General features: G+C 42.8%; 2 protein-coding genes across 2 annotated transcripts in view; one reads left to right on the forward strand and one right to left on the reverse strand.

Moving 5' to 3' along the window:
• The window catches only part of tnrc6ba (trinucleotide repeat containing adaptor 6Ba), a 30,253-nt gene extending 18,522 nt beyond the window's left edge, over positions 1 to 11,731 (reverse strand). Inside the window, exons 1-5 of the mRNA XM_085361227.1 lie at positions 11,166 to 11,731; positions 10,063 to 10,152; positions 8,155 to 8,176; positions 7,381 to 7,818; positions 3,829 to 6,750 (exon numbers count right to left, since the gene is read on the reverse strand). Of these exons, the coding sequence (XP_085217353.1) occupies positions 3,829 to 6,750; positions 7,381 to 7,818; positions 8,155 to 8,176; positions 10,063 to 10,119 (3,439 nt within the window). The 5' untranslated portion in view covers positions 10,120 to 10,152; positions 11,166 to 11,731. The remainder of the gene's footprint in view (positions 1 to 3,828; positions 6,751 to 7,380; positions 7,819 to 8,154; positions 8,177 to 10,062; positions 10,153 to 11,165) is intronic.
• A 309-nt stretch (positions 11,732 to 12,040) lies between these two features.
• On the forward strand, positions 12,041 to 16,517 carry LOC146626290 (uncharacterized). Its single transcript, XM_085361228.1, has 7 exons — positions 12,041 to 12,373; positions 12,452 to 12,661; positions 12,765 to 12,947; positions 15,585 to 15,716; positions 15,861 to 15,965; positions 16,048 to 16,177; positions 16,309 to 16,517. The coding sequence occupies exons 1-7, from the start codon at positions 12,226 to 12,228 to the stop codon at positions 16,367 to 16,369; spliced, it is 969 nt and encodes a 322-aa protein (XP_085217354.1). The 5' UTR covers positions 12,041 to 12,225; the 3' UTR covers positions 16,370 to 16,517.
• The last annotated feature ends 4,575 nt before the right edge of the window (positions 16,518 to 21,092 follow it).

Raw genomic sequence — 21,092 nt, forward strand, 5'->3', positions numbered from 1 at the left:
TTATTGCACCAGCAGCATCTGCTTTTATATAACTATCATTAGCTTACAGCTTTAAGTGTGTAAGGTCTGTGCTAACTAAAAATAAAGACAAGATGATAGTTTATTAAATTTTAATGAAATTTGCAGATTGTTTCGGTGAAGTTTAATAAACTCCTTGCTATCTAAAATATAACAGGACACTGGAGTATATTCTGGAGCATCTCACACTTCTGATAATCAGCTGTCTGCTTGACGTTTATTCAGCTGTGTAAAAACTATAACTTTAATCTCAGACAAACTGATTTACTCAGGAACAAATAAAATACAAAAAAAAAAAAAAAGCCAAACAATAACATTTTAAGTTATCTAAGTGACTCATATATATTTAACCTGATTAGCGAAAGACGGCGGTGGGTTTGAAAACGATTTGCGGGGAGTCCGGTGTTCTCACGGCGCTAGTGAGCCTAGCCCCCGGCTCGCTAACGAGCTAGTGGGTAACAGACATCTCTGAAAACGTCGGAGCGCTTTTGAAAATATGTGGTGTCCTGGTAAACTGAGCAGATATTTGAGGTTTACACAGCTACATTCTCACCTGAAAATATGTTAAACGTTTATTTTGTGACCCAGAAAGAATAATAAGAGTAATATTAAAACTAACTAGCTGCCGCCATTGTTGGAAACTGAGCTGGGCTGCGCTATGAATTCTGGGACACAGCTGCTGCTTCTTCTTCTTCTTCTTCGGGGTTTAACGGTAGCTGACATCCTTGTACATGCAATGCTGCCATCTTCTGTTTCAGTCCGTTATTACACTCTTAAATCCTGCCACTTATTCCTCTTACAAAGCTTCAAACGACGCGTCGACTATTAAATCAGTCGTCGACGATTTTGATAGTCGACGTAATCGTGACTAGTCGACAAATCGTGGCAGCCCTAGACCTATATAACAGTTGCTCTAGCTGTCCCATTAAAACTGCACATTCAACAGTGGATTTCTGATTTGTTCACTTCATTCAAACAGTGATTTTTGGTGGCAAACTTCAGCTTCTTCAAATTGCTGTTTAAGCAATGAACAAATATCAATTTATACAAAGCAATTATACAGAAAACTGTTTTGTTTTGATTTCAGTACATTTAACATAATATCCTTGTGTTTAACCACAAGAAAATCTTACTAACCAATGGGATCACTTTTATTCCAAAAAAGATAAAAATAAATCATAGCACAAATCAGACCTTTCTCATTTTCACATTACAATGTGTAACAATGTATAAGGTGTGAACGAGTTCAGCAACTCTGGCTATAAAAAAGACAACAAAAACAAAACAAAAACAAAAAACAAAACAAAAAAACAACCAACAATACCTGATCTAGTTCACCTAGACACAATGCTTTCAAAGGAAGAAATGTTTCATCACTCATCTAAAGTGAAAACAATGCATTCAGATTAACTGTATCGGCTTTATCTGATCTAAAGTGGTCTGACCTCCACTTCAAGACTTCGCTGCAACAAGGCAACACTTCCTGCACAGAAACCCTGCTTGTGAACCACTTGAGAGTTTAAAATCCTCCAGTGTATACATAATGGTCACCATTCAATTTAAATTTGGGGAAAGATAAAAGTCAAAGGGAACAAAAATCTGGTGAGTCGAGTGGGTGGTGATCAACAATGATGACTGGTATGCACGTGTGCCAGTGTACAAAGACACAAACTAAAGTTAAAGTGGTTTGTGCCAAATGCATTTCCTCAGATTAAAGGCTTTTTCACACCGGGTGCGTAAAATCTATATGAATATTTTTCTGCATTAAAAATATTTTTCAGGCTTGCCCATTCTTAATGCAGCCAATCACAACAATTGTGTATTTTCACTGATATGGAAATAGGGCTGCTCGATTATGGCAAAAATGATAATCACGATTATTTTCACTGAAATTGAGATCACGATTATTTGACGATATTTATTTAACCCTTTAAGACCTACTATAGAACCAAGTCCACCAGAGCTTATATATATATTTTTTTTTACATGCTGTAGTGCCATTTGTGGGAGCATTTCAAGTTGCTATACATCAATACAACTGTTATAGCCCATATTTTAATAATATGTATGCATTAAGTCCATAGTAATTACATAAATTGCAAAAAAGTGCAATAAACTACAAAAAAAATTGAAAATCGCTTTTGTTTTGTTTACATATATTTCTACTTGGAGAAATTTAAGAGGCTTATCCCTCAAAACTTTAAAAACAATAAAGTTGCAAAAAATAGTTTACAACAACAGGAAATTTATTTTGAGTGTCTTCATAGTTTTATTTTGGAGATACAGCAATTTTTATATACTGCAGGAAAAACAAAAAACAATCCTATGATGCAAATTTGCAAAGAAAACAGCATGTGCATCATTTCACTGTGGGAAGTGTTACGAACAGCTGATAGGAACGGCAAAGCGTGTTTCTGGAATATTATGTTTTTGTTCCTGCAAGCGCTTTTTATGCAATTTTTGCAAAGCTATATGTGGAACGAAACCGTGACCGAGGACAAGCTGATGGCATAAGATGTAAGTACAACTCCTCCGGTTTCATATGCAAAACAAATTATTGCGCTAGCTTACACGGTTCAGGTTCTACAGGGATTTAAAAATAGTTACGCAAAACGGAACGTGCGGCTCTGACCGGCTTTAAAGGGTTAACAATGACTTTAAAAAAATAATATAAAATAGTGTGCAACACCACTGAAGTTTTTTTTTTTTTTACCTCTCTTTTCAACCAACAGCAGTCACTCTCCTCTCCAAATAACTTCTGCTTAGCTTTCCGAGCTTCCCTCGGGTCCTCTTAATCAGTGGTCTCCAACCTTTTTTGCACCACGGATGGTTTATGCCCGACAATATTTTCACGGACCGGCCTTTAAGGTGTCGCGGATAAATGAGGGAGGGGCTAATAATCGGCTCAGTCATTTTTAATGATCGTTGAAAGCCCAGATCGTAATCGTGATTAATTGAGCAGCCCTATATGGAAATAATAAAATGATACCATTTTACCTCAGACACACAGCTAAACACACTCGGCTCTCTGAAATTGTGTTCCCAACTCTGCCAAGAAGTGTTCAAACTCGCCTATGACATCCTTTCATACGTAAGAAAGCCGTGATACATCTTCAACTCCTGGATCAAACCATGAAATTCTCCCTACTCCTGCCTTCCTGTGAGAACTGGATGAACCAAGAATTTGTTTCTTCATTTTCTTGTTTATAAACATCAGGACCAGCTCTTCATCACTTCATGTCAACCTCATTTTTTATTTCAGTCTTTAAAAAAAGAATTCTACAAAAATGCAACGCGCTTGGTGTGTATACAGGTTATTTGGCTGGTTCTGATCCGTAGAATTCTGAATTTCGCATTGTTTTTTTGCGCAGCACGTTCAGTGAGTAATGTCTTTACGCAGACTTGAGTCTGACCCTGAGGGAGACTAATTCAAAATGCACAAATAATAAACAGTGACAGAAATGATAAGCATGCGGCAGGTTGCATTCAGGTTTGAAAACTATAACTATACCACTAAAAAGTCCTGTTTGGAATCTGAGGCCAGCTATGATTACCAGCAATGATTCTCAATATCTAGGACAGATCAGTTTCCTCCATAAGTTTATCACTGCTCTTTGAGTACACTTTGACATGATGGCAGAAATGCAAACAGTCAGATAAAAGAAATTAACAGAGGTGAACAGGGAGACGAACTGGAACAAGAAATTGATCAAAAAAAAATTATCAGGTATTGTTGTGGATTTGTATGGGTTGAGTTATGGAACTTATGATTACACCCTGGTTAGTTAAATTAAATTCCTAATAACTTACCCATAGCGGAAGACTTCCCAGGTCCAGTGTTGAAGTCTCTGTTACCTCCAAGTGCTGCAGTCTGCCTGCTGGGCTGCTGCTGCTGCACTGGAGGTCCCTGCTGTTGCTGCTGTTGCTGTTGCTGCTGCTGTTGCTGCTGCTGCTGCTGTTGCTGCTGCTGCTGCTGGGCCTGGGCCGGGCCCTGGGCCTGGCCCTGGACTGCATGACCACTGTTCTTATCCCACAGGTTGACCAGTTTGTAATGATCTGGGTCTCCCCATGCTGATGTTCCATCATCTACTTCATTCTTCCGGCTTATGGACTGCGGCGAGGGTTCCTCCCAGCCGCTTGGTTCAGATCCACTTCCATCTCCTCCAGGGACACCAGGGATGGGCCCTGAAGTCCAGCCTGAGCTTTGGTTCTGATTCTGGGCTTGAGAGATGAGTTTCCTCCCCCCACCCCCTTGCATAGCCCCTTGGTCCATTGCTTGGTGCAGCTGTGGATGCTGTGATTGTTGCTGTTGCAGTTGTGCCTGTGGGCCTGTGATGGAGCCCGACTGGCTGTTTGGCATCTGGTGCATTTTGTTTCCTCCACTCCAACTTTGTTGGGGTTTGGACCCCATGCCTCCAACAACACCAATACCCCCTCCTCCACTTCCTCCACCACCTGTACCCCCTGCCCCCCAGGTCCTCCGGGGAGCACTTTCACCCCAGTCTCCCCACCCACCCACACTTAAATCCCCACCTGAGTGCCCTCCTCCATTCTTCCTCTCATCTCCCCACCCTCCTCCACCACTGTTTAATTTGGAGTCTTGCTCTCCCCAATTCTTACCTACCCCAGCCTTCTGTTCTGATCCCCACCCACCCCCTCCATTCCCACCCATGTCTTTCCACCCTCCTGTCCCTTTTTCATCCTGACTTCTTCCCCAGCATCCAGTCACAGAGTCACTTTGTTTCCCAAGATCACCCCATCCTCCTTTTTCTCCTCTACTATTGCCTCTGTATTCATCACTACCCCAACCTGTGGCTTCCTGGCAATCCCCAGCCCCCATCCCTCCTCCACCCCAGCCTGTAGCTTTCCCCTGTTGGCTAGGGCCTGGCACTACCCCTGACCCTATAACAGGTCCAGTTGGAGTCACTGGCCCAGATTGTGATACGCCAATATTTCTCATGTTGGGGCCGATAGGTGGTGGGGCTCTCCCAGACAAAGAAGCCCCACTACTGCTACTGTTGCTGCTGCTCTCCCAGCCCTCACCAGAGGACCCAGTGGATGGAACCAGGGAAGGGCTGACCCCTGGAGTCACAGAATCAGTGCTTAAGGTCCTAGGTCCACTAGAATATTGAGAAGGACCACCGAGAGAAGGTGGATGTTTTGATGTAGCTGATGAGGATCCACCTTTACTCTGTCCTGCATGTTTATCAATGTTCCATTCTGTGTTTTGGCGGATCTGTGTCTGGCCCCAGCCTGTGTTAGACAGGACCCGAGGATCCAGATCAGAGCGATTTAGCAGGCTCTGTAAGGCAGCTTCTGCATCAACTGCCTGCCAACGTGGTCGGCTGCTATTAGGCGCGCCCCCACTTCTAGAATTTCCACCACTGGACGACGATCCTCCTTGTCCTCCTACACCCTCACCCCATTCTCCCGTTTCACTCTCTCCTTTCTGATTGTCCCAGGCTCTGGTAGTAGTGGTGGCTGTTGAGGAAGAGGAGGAAGCAGTGGGCGGGTTCCCTGCTGTGCTGCCTCCACTACTGCTGCTGTTACTGCTGCAGGCTCCACTCATTCCCTCACCTCCTGGATTCGGTCCACCTACCCCACCAGAGTTTCCACCCCACTCACTACCAGAAATCCCTCTTTCACCACCATCTCCCGATAACCCCCACCCTCCCTGAGATACCCCAGAGGTTTGAGTCATGTTGCCCCCATTTCCAGCACTACCCCAAACATTAACCCCACTTGTGGAACTTGGATAACCCCAACCTGAAGTCCCATTATCCCCTTCTGCAGCTCCAAATACCCCCGTGCAAGTTCCTCCACTCTCCCAACCATCAGTCCTTGAGGCACCCTTTTTGGAGTTAGCTGCAGGGTAAGAAGGCTGGCCTCTCCATGAGGAGACAAGGCTGTGCTCTTCACTCATCCCACTTCCTCCCGCACCATGGTCCATTCCTCCCCCTATCCCTTCTCCCCCCGCAATTTTTGGTCCCGCTGATTTACTATCCCAATTCCCTCCACCCATTTCTCTGTCTCTGGATGGCATTTGGTGAAGTTGGTGCTGATGGGTGTTTGATTGATTCACAGATAAAGATGGGTGACCCCCCAGGACACCGGCTGCCCCTAGGGAAGCAGAGTTGTTGGCAGACCCGCCAGGGCCCTGATGGTGAAAGGAAGACTGACCTCCTTCACCTACAGCAGCGGGGCCATCCTGCTGCACCAGTGCAGGCCAGGCTGAAGGGTTGGCATTTGGATTGAAGTTGGCACCTGGAATCCCACTGCTGCCATCAACGGAGCCACTGGCATCATGGCTCCCTGGCACAGCGGGGGCTTTGGAAAGTGAGGAGGACTGTTGTAGCAGAGGCCCAGCTGCAGTTACTGCAATACCTCCTCCAAGATGACCCTGGGAGGCAGCCGTCACCCACGCTGAACTGCTGGACGACTGCATACATTCATTGGGCAAAGAGAACGAGGAAGTGGGTGAGGATTGGTTGCCAGAGGCACTAATGCTATTCACAGGCATTCCGTTGTTGCCGCTGCTCCCTCCATCACTGCCAGCAATACTAGGCCACTCCTCTAGGTCATTGCCATCAACAATCACCTTCTCCCTGCCCTGAGAGGAGGCCTGGCTGCCTGAGCTTGCCACCCACATGGAATTTGCATAATTAGAAGTAGTAGTAGAAGCAGCAACTGATGATGAGGTGAGAGCCAATGAGGAGGCTGCTGTGCCGGAATCTGTAAAAGTAAATCCCACAAAAGAGCAACTTTAGACTCTTCATCAGTTAAAAAAACAAAACAAAAAAAGAACAAAAAACATTAAATAATGCAGTAAATGACCTGTGCTTTGACAGAGCTATGTAACGCTTGCGGATCAGACAGTGCTTTACAACAGCGGTTTCCAAACATGCAGAGACACACCAGGTGGAGCTTCAAATGTTTACATTTGCTCCAAATGTTTGAGTCAGTCACATCAGACAGGAAACAATTCTGAGAATTCACAGTGAGGAAGCAGACATCTTCTCTGCTCTGTTCACACATGGCCAAGGTAGCACCCTTGACTAATAATACAAACAATACTGGTTTAATCACCCATCTCCTGTTTTCTGCTATGTGAGAAAACCATCTAGATTATGCATTAACTTGATTTTCCTGACATTTCCCAGAATTAATGTGTGACAATAGCCTCTATTTCACAAACACATCACAGGTTGCAGGCCTTCAATGCTTGCCTGCCATCGTGAGGAACTCCTTTTTCAAATGACTCTTTAGCAAGCAGACAGGAGACTCTACACCAAAAACACCACCCTGTGATTAGTTGACAAACCCGCTTTAATACTTGTGACCAACAGCATTGTTAACACTTACCTGAAACAGCAGCCATGTTTGCATTGGGGCCATCTCCTCCCACCCCCCCTCCCAGCAGCATGGAGGACAGTGGCGGCTGACCCCTCTTCAGTAGCACTTTATGGTCCTGCTGGCAGCGGAATCGTGGCGGCACTTCTCTCGGCATGTAGCGCGGTGGCTGCTGAGGCGCCTGAGCTCCGCCTCCGCTACTTGCACTGCTGTTTCCAGCAACACTGGAGCCGCCAGCGGTGGAGGAAGAACTGGTGGTGGAGGTGGGCTGTCCGTTGGCCACTGCCAGGCGCTTGGCATTGTTGCCGCCCTGTGATGGGGTGGCAGCACTGCCAGGGCCTGAGGTGGCTGGAGATGGGGAGGCAGAGGGGGTGGGTCCAGGGCTGGGGGAGGCAGAGCTGCTCTGGGTAGCAGAAGACTGGGCAGAAGCCGGCTTAGTCAAGTCTGGCACTACAAGAAGAGCAAGGAGGTGAGAGAGATATTTGTTTAAGCAGGTGCATTTTAAGAATGCAAGTTTTATTTACTTCAAATGTAACCTCTAATCAAGCATTTGCCAGAAATGGATAACAAACTGGACTATAAAACAAAGAAATCGCTGATGCAGATGAATGTGCTCTCGTTTAAAAATTAAAAAATGCATCAAGTGTTGTCCAACACATTATTAAGCTAGAGAAATAATGTTACTGTGACTGTGATGCCATCACAATCTTTTTAGACATAAAAATATTTAGGAGCAAACTAATATTTATATCAAACTCCATAAAAATACATCACTGTGCTGCTTACCTTTGTTTTTTTGCTCTGCAACCTAAAATGAAGAGAAGCAGAAAGTCGTGTTAAAATTTAGTTTGTTTTTTGTTTCTTTTTGAGCCAGACAAAGAAAGGAAACTGTTTTTTTTTATATTATTAGTCTTTCACTATTCACATAATCTGTCAACATTTAGTCCTCACAAAATTAATGTAACATCTAAGGACATTTAAGGACAAGAGATTTCATTGCAACAAGTTCAACAGCTGCAGTGTTGACTGCAACTCCATAGCTTCAGGAAGCCCAAATTAGCCAAGATCATGAATCAGGTATCTTGTCAAACATAGTTAAATTGTATATACGTGTATACCAAAAATCTGAAATGGCATAATGTAAGATCAAAAATTCAAAATCCAAACTAAATGCTGTTGTTGAACCCACTGACTTAATGTGACAGTTCAAATGTGTCCACCTGAGATAAGAGAGCACACTGAAGTCACTTTAATAGAACCATACATATATCCATGCAGAACTGCCATTTTAAATGATATGGGTGAATGTGCACATATTTTACTGCCTGTGTAACCACGGTAACTTCTGACCCCACTTCCGCCAGTCCCTTTATTGTGGCGGGAATGAATCCTGTATAAGTTCCGGGTCAATCAGCTGCATGTCCCTGCTCCTCTGGCTGCTGTTGTCCCTGTGGTTGGCGTACTTGTCAGATATCGACAAATTTTGCACTACAGGCCAGTTGACAGCGTGCAATAACCCGGCCGATTCATTCATCTTTACACTACCTCACACTCGACTCAACGGTGAGTTATTTGTTTGTTTTGTCACAATTAAGGTACATGCGGAGCCGCGATCGCGCATCCTACAATGCCGGTAAGCTAATGCTAGGCTAGCGACAGTAAGTGCAATTACTAGTGTCATCTATTGAATATTGTTGTTTTTGTTTATTCCATTATGGCCGAATGTTGATTTAACGTATCTAGAGTTGAATGAGTGATTTGATTTTTGTAGTTTTGTCCGTTTTGGATGTTTTTTGTTACTTTTCTGATGAAATGCCGAAACGGCCTATGAGATTTTGCATTGAGTTAAATTCCATTTACATTATTGAATCTGTTGCGCAACACCTGTGATTAAATGAGTTTTGTAAATATATTTGATTAACTTTGGATAATATTTATTAGCTTTAACGCTGATATACTTTGATGGGACCCATGAGAATGTCTTTCTAGAATAGTATTTAGAATGACATTCATTATAAGAGATGATGGTTTATTGATTGTTGTATGAAACGTGGCATTGATTACTTGACTTTGTTATTTATGGATTTATGTATTTATTTTGTCACAGCAGTAGAATGCTGTTTCATTTTCTTCTGTGAATGATAATTTCTGTTTTTTGACCTTGTTTAGGTCAGGTTTTTTTTGTTCTCCCGCGATCTGCCCTGATCAGCGCGAGATGGCGAGCCACCCGACCACCGCTACGTTGCGGTAGGAATTGTGAACCTATGGACTGAATCACAAATTGTTGACACATGACCTATCACAGGTCCATGGAACTAAACTAAATCACATACTGGACTACACCTCATCCCACCTCCTTTTGGAACCTACTAAGCTGTTTTGTATTGTCAACATTATTTTTGTTTGTGATATATATGCATATGTTTTTATTTCTTTTGTACATCCGTCTATACACTTCTCATAACAAACATATATATATTTGAGCTCTACTTTTGTTTCCTGTGTTTTATTCACACCCTCAGGCTCCATAGTCGAATCTTAATCTGATAGCTCATTGTCTATGAGGCTGCAGTCAGGCGCCCTAGTCCTTTAACCGCGTTACACCTGCATACTGTGTCAAGATACAAACGTTCATTTGAATTTGAGAATATCTGTCCTAGAGGACATGAAATCTGGTAATACAAACACACTCACCTTCTGAGAGGCTTCCCTTTTCCTTTTTTCGTCTTTTTTCCTTTTCTTGTCTTCCATGAACTACTGCTCCTGTCCTGATGCTCCTTTCTTCTGTAGAAAAAATAGCAGGCTATTCAAAATTGTAATTTTGTATCAACTATATTAGAACAAGCAACAGTTTGTTTTCATATTTTCTAGATTTTTCCTGTAAACCAAATTTATTCAAGGGAAAAAAAAAGAAAACATTTAATTCTAACTCCATATCAGACACAATCTCTGTCACTACACTTCCACTGGACAATTGGATAAATGGACCTTTAGGTCCTGTAGGTCCAATCAGTTAAGCTTGATTGACTGGACCTACATATCCAGGAACCCATAACAGATAAACTGAAAGTTTGAAATCTAGATTTGTTTTTGAGACAGTGTGCTGGCAGTTACAAACCCAGAATCATACTCTTTACTGGCTTTAAATAAATAAAATAAGAATAATAAAAAAAAGCAGATTTCAGCTACAGCAAAGAGTGCATTGTCATTAGGATTCCCCATAGCTCCTCTATGATCCCTAGAGCAGGATGGATGTCAGGGACAAGCTAAACATGGTATTGTTAGATTTTTCAGTTTGAAGATGGAACAGCTGAGCTATACTACGATTTTTAAAAGAAACGAATGGTTTATACTGTTTATTTAACAGGGTGATAGAAATGTCATTCATTTCTATTAGAGCGGAACCAGGGAAGCGCCCGTAAATGCGCAAAATGTAAATCATGTATGCATTACAATATGGCAATAACCGCAACATTAGCATGTCTGGGTTCATGTTAGCACGTTAAAACACAAGTCGTTAGTTTTCTCCTTTAAAGGGGCTCGTTTAAAGCAAAACCCAAGCAATCTGGTATGCTCCGGCTGCCTCGGTCTTATGTTGGTTTCGTTTTTGCTTCGTGTCGTTAACACTTCCATAAAGCAGGATTCCTACATTTGGGGACAGCGACTTGTCATCGTCCTTGAAGCATTTATGATCTCAGGCCAGAAGTATCAGAAAGCCAGACATCATCACGATGTTATTTCAATCTGTCAGATCTGCAGTATAGTAAACCTTATCCAGCAGCTTATGCGTGACATACCTGTCAACGTTATTCCAAGCTCACCAGCATTCGGCAGCTAGCCCCACAGCACAAAAAGGTTTGAGTTTTGAGCTTAAATGGAAAGGCATATTCAAAAACCGAAGACACGGGTGAATAAATCCGCTTTAGCTGAAATAGTCAGACACATTCATCCTCGCCCCTTCAGGTTTACACAAGCGGCAAGTTCAGCAGCTGCTGCTAATAAAATATTTCGTCGAGGCTAACGTTAAGGAGGGGTTCAGACTAAAATACGTGGACACGGTGCACAGCAGACATTAACGAGTTCAAACCAACGCAAGTTCAGTAACTGCTCTATTAAGTGTACACAACGTTCTTGAACAGCAAACACATAAGAGGGCCAAATACCCAGCTCAGCTAACGCAGTGCCAAAAATACAGCTAAAACGGCGCTAATGCTACCGAACATTAGCCAGATAAGCTAAGGTAGCATTATCCAGTGACAGCAGCAATTACAAGTAGCCAGGTTAATGGCGCTAGCTTGGTTTGCAAGCGCCGTGGCATGGCATTCCATTAAGATGCAGCCCACTCGCATGCATTCAAACAACGTCCCAGTGCAACGCCGAGAAATGTAAAAAATTCACCCACTTACCTCGGGAATCACATATGAAGATACGCTAGCGTGCTAGCTAGCTTAGCTAAAGTGCTTCAGTGCGATTTTTTTCTAGCTTTTTGAGGCATTCGTCGAGGCTACAAGAACAGCGACGCCTGAGCGGAGAATCAAGTAAAGTGTCAGAAAATGAAAATACACGCGTAATAACGTACTGGTTCGTGAGCACTACCGTTATAATAGTGTAAACCCTAATGTGCAGAAGAATTTAAATTCAAAGCGCTGTGGAGTCAGTCGGGTGACGGGCGGCCATTTTGCTGCTCAGCATGAAGCGTCTCCAATGACCAGCCTGTAGCAGCTGCGTGGAAGCCCTCTGACTGGCTGGCTTCTGCCTGGAGGGATGCATAAAACAGGCTATTTGACCTCCATAAACTTCTGACAGTCAACTTATTGCTTATTTCGTAAGGGCTGCTTACAACTTTCTCTTCATAGCATGAGTCAGAGAAAAAGGGGAACGAGGAAAAGGAAAAACGAGGATGCCTCTGCAGGAGTAAAGGAGGGCGAGGACACCGAGGAGAGAGGACACAGGAAGAACATCCGCGCAACTAAGAAGTACATTGGAGCTCATGTTGGCATTCAAGGTAGGGCCTAATGTCGTCTTCTTGGAACCCTTTAAGATAAACACACTTACTTACACTTGTGTGACGTCACGTCCACAGGTGGGATATGGAAAGCCGTGGAGTCCTGTACAGAGATGGGTGGCAGCAGTTTCGCCCTGTTCCTGGGCTCCCAGCGATCGTGGAAGAGGCCTGCATTGGACCATACAGCTGCAGCAAAGTTTCAGGAGCTGTGTTCCCAACAGGGGTTTGACCCAGCTCATATCTTGCCTCATGGTTCCTACCTGATGAACTGTGGATCTCCTAAAGAGGGTCCGTCAGACACTGATTATTGTCTACCATTCCTTTCATGCCTAGTTATCTCTTATTATACTTTGCAGTTTTGGTCTAACCTGCATGCCATGTTTTCAACTAGATGTGTTTGAAAAGAGCCAGGCCATGCTGGTGGACGAGCTCAGCCGCTGCAACCTCCTGGGTCTCAGCCTCTATAACTTCCACCCCGGCTCCTCCCTGGGTACCATCACCACTGAGCAGTGTGTGGACAAGATTGCGAGCGCCATCAATTATGCTCACCAGCAAACACCATCAGTGGTTACAGGTACAGAGGGCCGCCAGAGCACCTGAAACAACCAGCAGTGTGTATCTACCTTGTAGTCATTGCCTTTTTGATGAAACCCATATGCAGAGACACTGCCAGAGGTAATAATAAAACTCATAGACTCCATCTAAAAGATGGACATAGGTTCCCAGTCTGAAAAGTGAAGCCAGTGCATTCTTTCTAATAACCAACAGGGGGCAGCAACTCTGGTTGCAGAAATTGTGGTTTCACGAATAAGACAACTGAAAATTCCAAGTTCCCAGTCGAAACTTTTTTGTGGAACGCCCCTTCAGCTCTGATTTCCCACTTGGAAAATTGAAGCAGACCAACATGCCCTGAGTTAGCAATCCAAGATGGCGGCACTGAACATAAAAAGCAATAAAACTATAAACGTTTAATCTGTACTGCCACTGTACAGAGCACTGATCAGGCTAAAGAAAAGTATTAGCCATTATTGTCAGTGAAACCTGACTGGCTCCACCTGACAAAGAACCAAAACAAATCCTGTTTTTCCCAGCTTTTTCTAGAACGGCGGCACTCCAGAGATCTGATATCCGCGTACGCGGGTATGACTCTCTGACTCTGATCTCTGACCTCAGCAGGCACTATACCAGTGGGTTTATAGCTGGTTTGAAGTCTTATTTAAATACAGCATGAAGTTCATATTATAGAAAATGCATATGAAGGAGCACAAAATTGGGTCGACCTTAGTGTGGGCCTGTGGCAAGTAACTACCGTATGAACTTGCTCACCTGGTTTTCAAAACAGAAAGAACCCAATAGCATAGCAACAAAGCTCAGCCAGAGGTTTCATAACAAGACTTTACTAATTAATGACGCCATAGTGATTGTATCCATCTTTTATAAACCATATGTCATAAAGCACTTCTTTATTGTATTTGGTTCTAAATCCTGTGCTGTCAAGCAGAGGACTATAAATCATTGCCGTAAAGGTCAGTAGCTGCTCTGGCATACTGTAAACCAATTAGCAGTGCATGTCAATCTTACTAAATGTCCTATCCTCCCCGTTTCTAAAAGATGAGTTTTTAAGCCAAAGTACAAAAGGGAGATAAACAATGTAGCAAAGAACCAGTTGTCAAAAACTCAGTGATTTATGCCTTAATACACAAAAGTGCTCCATCAAGCCTGTGTGGGTGGGCAGGGAAAGGCGTATGTACGTTTTTGTGTACACTCCAGTTATACATCTGGTCTCTGGTGAATACATATTACCGAAAGGCTTGACTAAACAGATATGCCTTTTGCAGACTTTTTAAAAGGAATCTACTGAATCTGCAAACCTTTAGAGTGGAGGCAGCACATTCCACACCAGCAAAGCCTACAAAAACGTGATCACCCAGAGGACTGTTTGTGGCGGCGCTTGTAGCATAGAGGTAGTAGAGTCAGGTCGGAGTTTTTCTAACACAAGAATCCAAAGAATCCCTACACAAAATATAACTTCATGTTGTTAAGCTTTCTGTTAGTGGACTAAATCTCTTTATATATATAGTTATTCTATACACTCAGTAAAACCTTTATTAGATAATCCATGCTACTGTGGGGCTGGACCCACTTTTGCCTTTAGAACTGCCTTAATACCATTTGAGTACAGTACCAACAATAAAGAAAATTCAGACCCTACCATCCAAACTCATCAGACCAAGTAATGTTTCTCCACTCTCCTGTTGTGTAGTTTTGGTGAGCTGATTTTAACCGTATCCTCAGTTTTCTACTCTTAGCTCAGAGGAGTGGGACCCATTCTGGTCTTCTGCTGTTGTAGCCCATCTACTTCAAGATTTGATGTGTTTTGTGTTTGTGCTCTTCTGCATATCATGGTTGTAACAAGTGGTTATTTAAATTACCTTTGCATGTCTATCATCTCAGAGCAGTCTTACCATTTTCCTCTGACTTCTGGCATCAACAAGGAATTGACACCCAATTGATATTTTTTCTTTTTTGGATGGTTCTCTGTAAACGATAGAAGTGGGAAAATCCTAGAAAATCATCAGTTTCTATAATATTTAGACCAGCCCAACCATGCGACATTCCAGGTCACTTAAATTGTTTTAATTCTCCCTGCATTGAGTTGCTGCCATGTGACTAATTAGATGCATATCTAATGAAGTGCCTGATGACTGGATTTTGATGCCTATCAACAGGAATGATGTTTGCATGGCACGTCTGTTAAATACAAAGCCATTTGAACTTTGCCTGACATTTTAATGTTAACGAAAGTTTGACATAAATGCCAGTGCAACTTTCAGTGGTTGGAGCTGTCACCTCCCATCAAGAAAGTCTGGGGTTCGACCCTGCTGATTGACTGGGTGCTCTCGCTCTCCAACTTTCTCCCACAGTACAAAGGTATGATGTCATGTTAGCTGTTCTGCGTTTGATAGGTTTAGATGTGAGCATAGGTAGCACATTGTGTGGCGTGATGGACGCAACCAAGAGTGTACCTGGGCCTTTTACTTGTTGACACCTGGGGTAAACCGTACAGCAGAATACAACAGCAAAAGCTGCGTTCAGACTCTGTTTGAAGAGATAACGACAGAGAAATATTACAAATGTATGAGTGTGTCATATTAAAAACCTTTTTTATTCTTTCTTTGTCTCTCGCTCTCCGGGCTTTCTGTGTGGTCAGTGTTAGAGAACATGAGTGGCCAAGGCAGTACGGTGGGCGGCAAGTTTTGTGAGCTAAAGAGCATCATAGACAGAGTGCGAGACCAGACCAGAGTAGGAGTATGTCTGGATACCTGCCATGCATTTGCAGCAGGTGAGTGAAACCTGATAGCAGCCTGTTAACCTCAAATTTGTTTTCTGTCCAACAGGGCTGTGATACCTTAAAATATTCAACCTGGCATAAGACCTGAGAGTTTCTTTCTGTGCTCAATTGTTGTTTTATGTCTCGTCTTGGGAGGATACGACCTTGCTGCAGAGGGAGGCGTGAAGGCCATGCTGGATGAGTTTGACCAAGAAGTGGGGCTCCACTACCTCAAGGCCATTCATCTTAATGACTCCAAAGGTATAGCCAGGGCATAGAGACAGAAAAATCACACATGCAAGTCTCTAGTTGTCTTTCCTTATTCTTTCTGTGTAACCTGAAGGTAAACTTGGCTGTAACCTGGATCGGCATGAAGATATCGGTAAAGGTCACATTGGAATCTCTGCATTTCAAGAAATTGTCAATGAGCCCAGGCTGGACAACGTCCCTCTGATCCTGGAGACACCCGGACGGTGAGATGGTTGTAGAAACTGTGGGTTTGTTTGTTGTATATGGTAATGTATTTTATTCATTTCCAAAACAGGAGCTGCTCATCCTTTTTTCAGGTTCCTCTTTAACATGGCTGCTATGTTCTTCCCCACAGGCCTGGATTTGAATACGCTGAGCAGATTGATCTTCTCCATTCCCTGTGTGAGAAAAAGTGAGAAAAGCACTACTGATGAGTCGGCACTGATAAACTGAACTCTGCAAACGCACTGTTAGCTGTGAAGAGAAGAGTTGTTTTTTTTTTGTCTAGTACCAAAGTGGAAGAGTGACCTGTTGTGTTATCTCTAAACACGGTCATATTATTAGTCGTTCACCACATGAACAGTTTCTCCAAATTACAAACTTCGTCTTTGAATGCGAGTTAAATAAAGGTGATGTTGGAAGTTTTTATATGGTGTGGGGAGGAGTCTTGTTCCGAGTGAGCCTTTAGGGGGCAGCAGAAACACACAAATGTAACCCAAACCTAACGAGACTTTGGTTTCAAAGGGTGCGGGTAGAATAAGTGTGAGGAAATGGTTTGCACATTTATATTGTTTTTATAGTACACAAGAGGTTTGTTTTTAACTTTACGCAAAAAGAATTTAAAAAATTGCTGATAAGTGAAACAAACTGAATTAAACGGAGGAAACAAATTATTGATCAAAAGGTAAATAAACCTTTTTGGATGACATATTTCCAATGGCAACACAAACACAGGCATACAGATAGAATGATACGTATACCTCACTGAAGTTTCAAACAACAATTTTGTTAAATACTAATTACATTTTGTTACTATGACTAAATTGCTGTAAGTTCTATACTTTTTAATCTGTCATATATTACTAAATTTTCTTTTAGATGCAGGCCTGCATGACAAAATTAGAAAGCGGTTTTATTTTCCTACAACGTTCAATTCTGTTTGCTTTAACTCAGTGCCTCATCAATGGGACCTGCTCCAGATTTACCAGTCAAATTCTGTATGCAACTATTACAGACCCTAACACATGACAATCGGCCATTTTTGAGATGGGGCCAATGACTGGAGTTTTAAAAACTGCTCATATCACATTACAAATTATATTCCATCGCCATTTGTAAAGAAGGGATAAATAATTACATTTACTTGACAGCTGTCACAAACACACCACACTCGCAACCACAAAGAACCCCCGTCTTCCTTCTCTGAATGCCTCCAGCTCTCAAATAGCAACACTCTGGAGCAGCTGTTGAGCCATAGGAGGTCATTAGTTAATTTTTTCACACCTACTCTATTTAACACCCTGTGGTGTGCATGCACACACACACACGCAAAGGAAAACATTTGCAAGCAGTGAAGGCTTAGAAATGTACAACAGCTTTCTATCTAAGCTGGGTGGGGGGGAGCATGAGAGAGTAAACAGACTGGGGGATAGGATCTAATGATATCTCTTGGCTCCATGGCTGTGCTGTGACTCATTACACTTAAAATAGTGCAAACAATACCAGATGCAAGTTTGATCATGAAGTTGAGTGTCTCATTGTCTCTTAACTTTTTCCCACAGCTGAAATTTGAATTTCAGATAAAAGATATGATATGGAAGTTTGCCTGCGGGAGGTAAAGTGGAATGGGATACAGTAGTAATGAGAAGGATGGGGAATGTGATAGCTGACTTTAAACCTCATGAATGAAATCATAAAAATGTATTGGTTCAAATTCTTCATTTAGCTTTCATGTTCCAGCATTGCATCGTTATCTTATGGTTTGCAGTTTTCTGTCTCGCATCATTTAGTTGTGTTCACAGCAATGTTGTGCTCTCTCCACGTTCTCTACGACTGTGAGCTTGCACGTCTCACTCTTGTTTACGTTCAACATCAGTGATATTGCAATTTAAAGCCAATCTGCTTTTGTGCTCTATTTAACCGCCTCAAATAAAGTGTAAAATAAGCACAGGTCCAGACAGTTTGTCTTTCAGAGCAGCGTTAACAGAGACAGGAAGTGGAGGTGCCTGGCTCAAGAATGTCTCTGCTCTCAGGTCCCACCCAGAGGAAATGCCTGTCCGGCCTGTTAGAGTCTGCACGGGTGAAAAAGAAGTCTCCTGTTAGTGGAGTTCTGGTTAAGGATGGAAGGAGATTGAATGATGAGGAGAGCGTCCCTTGGCGAGGGATAGTTTAGATAAGCAGATGCTTGATGGTTTTCAGAGGCGTTCTAGTGATCTGGTTGGGTCAGGGGTTACAATCCGGAGAGGCTGAAGACTAAACAGTGAACACACATTCCTGAATTCTAAATTAATCATTTTATGGAGGAGGTGTGAGAAGGAAAACACTGATAGGACCATTAAGTGCCTTTCCATTATCTACCGTAATTATCTTAAGCTGTGTGGTTGCGTTCAGTTCTGGCTTACTGTGCGCCTGTGTTTTATGAGTGCTGGTCCAGCCGTTCCTTCTCCTCTTTGTCTGTCATTACACTGTGCTGCAAATATTTTCCACTGCAGCCTAAAGCCACTGATCTAATTATACAACTTTTTAAAGACTACCAGATATTTTTGTTTCTCTCAGTATCTTTCCCAAATCATATGTAAGTGCTTCTGAAAAGCCAATTGAAGAGCTCTCCCTGGACTAAGTTTTCATCAGCTTGCCAAAGTAAAGTTGGAAAGAAGTGTCAAACAGTTACAATGAAGACATTGTTTTTGTGTTAGACATCAGTGACTCGGAGGGAAAATCAGTGGAGCAGCAGCATGTACGCAGAATACTTTGCATGAATTTTCTATGTTATATTTTGTGGTGGATTTAAAAAAAAAAAGACTTCTTCAGGTTCGTATACCTGCAGATAATCTGAGGAAGGTTTCCTTTCTTTGATTTTTGTTCTGTACCTGCTAACCCACAAATGGAAATCTTGTGCCTTTTTTGCATTTGCTCCGTTATTTTATTCTCCTTAAATTTACCCAGCAGGCATTGGATATGCTCTGTAAAACCAAGCTCCCTCAGTGGATAGCTCCTTTCGCCCAGGTGCATGGGTTTGGGGGCAACTTTCATGTCATAAAACCAATCCAGTAAAATTTATGCTACTGATTTAAAAAGGTTCAAGAATATGACAAATGTCATAATAATGATTACATAATATACCAAGGTACTATGCAATTTACACATTGATTTCATAGCTTGCAGTAGAACAACCTTTAGCATCAATAAGTTGAAAGTTGAAGCTTGTGATAGTTTTCTGTGTCACATTTATCAGTTTCACATTGTTGTGGAAGAATTTTAGTCTGTTCTTCTTGAGAAGTTCATTGTGTTTGGTGGAGATTCGGTTAAACACACCTCTCATAAGGTAACTCCACAGCATTTCAGTCAGGTTATGCTCTGGGCTTTCACTCGGCCATGGCAACAACTTGACTCTTTGGGACATTACCTTCACATTTGACTCTAGGAGGAGATCATGGTTGGTTCAGTGAATGCAAGGTGCTCAGGTCCTGTAGCTGCAAAGTCCAAATTATCACCTCTTCACCACCGTGCTTGACAGTTGGCATGAAGTGTTTATGGTAGACAGTTGCAGCTGTGTTGAGTTTTCATGCATTAAGGCCAAATATATCCATTTTGGTCTCATCTATATAAAGAACATTGTGGAAACCTAAGCTATTCTGCCATGTTCGTCTCAGAGAGAAACACATCTGAATCCTACAGACCAGCAAACTGGCACAATGTCTTCCTTTAAAGAGGTACTACTTTCCATGAGCAACTGCATCAAAGCATCAATTGCATCTGGATTTAAAATAAAGAAAATAACTATGGGATGCAAATGACACAGGGTCTATGGTCTGTCTGGGGACGCCACAAACCTCCAGACTTCAGATTCTGTGGTGATGGTACTCTATTCTCACTGTCTACAACAAAGAGTCCTGACTTATCATAGGAATCGAGATATTAAGTCCTATTAGATTCTTTTGAGTATTGCAGTCACAGTATTTTATTTCACACACTTTAGCTGCAAGGGCTTGGATTGTTTTGTGTTTTCTTCAGTGTGTGATTTTTATTACTTTAAAAAGGGGTTTCAGTGGGATCACAGGAAGGAATGCATTGACTGCAGTGTGCCGAGACAGAAGGCGATCCACGCTGAGGAATACCAGTACAGTGAAAACACTGGGAGAGAGAAATGAAAGCGAGAGGACTGTATGCGTGGCTCTTCTGTTGCAGTGTGGCTTGGGTTGCAGGCTGTGCCAAGCTCTCTATCCATCTCTCTATGCCCACAGTCTTACTCCATCTGCCAGTAGTTCCCAAAGAACTTGCCACACACATACACACACTACACACACACACAAAATCCTCTGTACTGCCGTGCACACAAGTTCCTACAAGTTTTAGAACTCACACAAACACACACACAGAAGAAATAAGAGCTGAAGGGCAGGGTGGAGTCCAGTCTGCTTTCTCAGCAAATCCTTTATTTTTGCACCTCAGCAGCAGCACAGGCATCATAAGTTACCTTCAAGATATGGCATTTCATTCCCTACTGTGAAAAAAAAGAAAGTAACCCTATGGGTCCTTGCATGCTATGTGTATTTTAGTAGATCCCTGCATGGTCAAACTGTGTGGGTTTCTTGTGGCATGAGTGAGAGTGTTGTAATGAGTGAGCAGCTGTCTGAGACTGAGTGGATGTGACTATAAACAGAAGAGCTGAAGAGGAAGGTTTATGACCTGTGGGCGCTGTGAAAACTCTGGAAAGAGCAGAAAAAATTGCTCCTCGCCTCTCCAGCGAGGTCACAGATATATAACGTAGTAGAAGACCTACTGTGGTTCTTCCCCTCATTCCTTGGATTTGTCCTTCTCCTCTCCCCCCCTTCGACCCCTTTCTTCCAGTTGGCTCAGGGTGAGGAATGCTACCCAGTGGTGGCTGGGCAGTGGGCCATGAGGAGACAGGCAATCACA

Source organism: Diplotaxodon limnothrissa, linkage group LG8 (assembly GCF_057381915.1).
Source record: "Diplotaxodon limnothrissa isolate DT_005_m linkage group LG8, D_limnothrissa_male_GT1.1, whole genome shotgun sequence".
In the NCBI taxonomy this organism is placed as follows: domain Eukaryota; kingdom Metazoa; phylum Chordata; class Actinopteri; order Cichliformes; family Cichlidae; genus Diplotaxodon; species Diplotaxodon limnothrissa.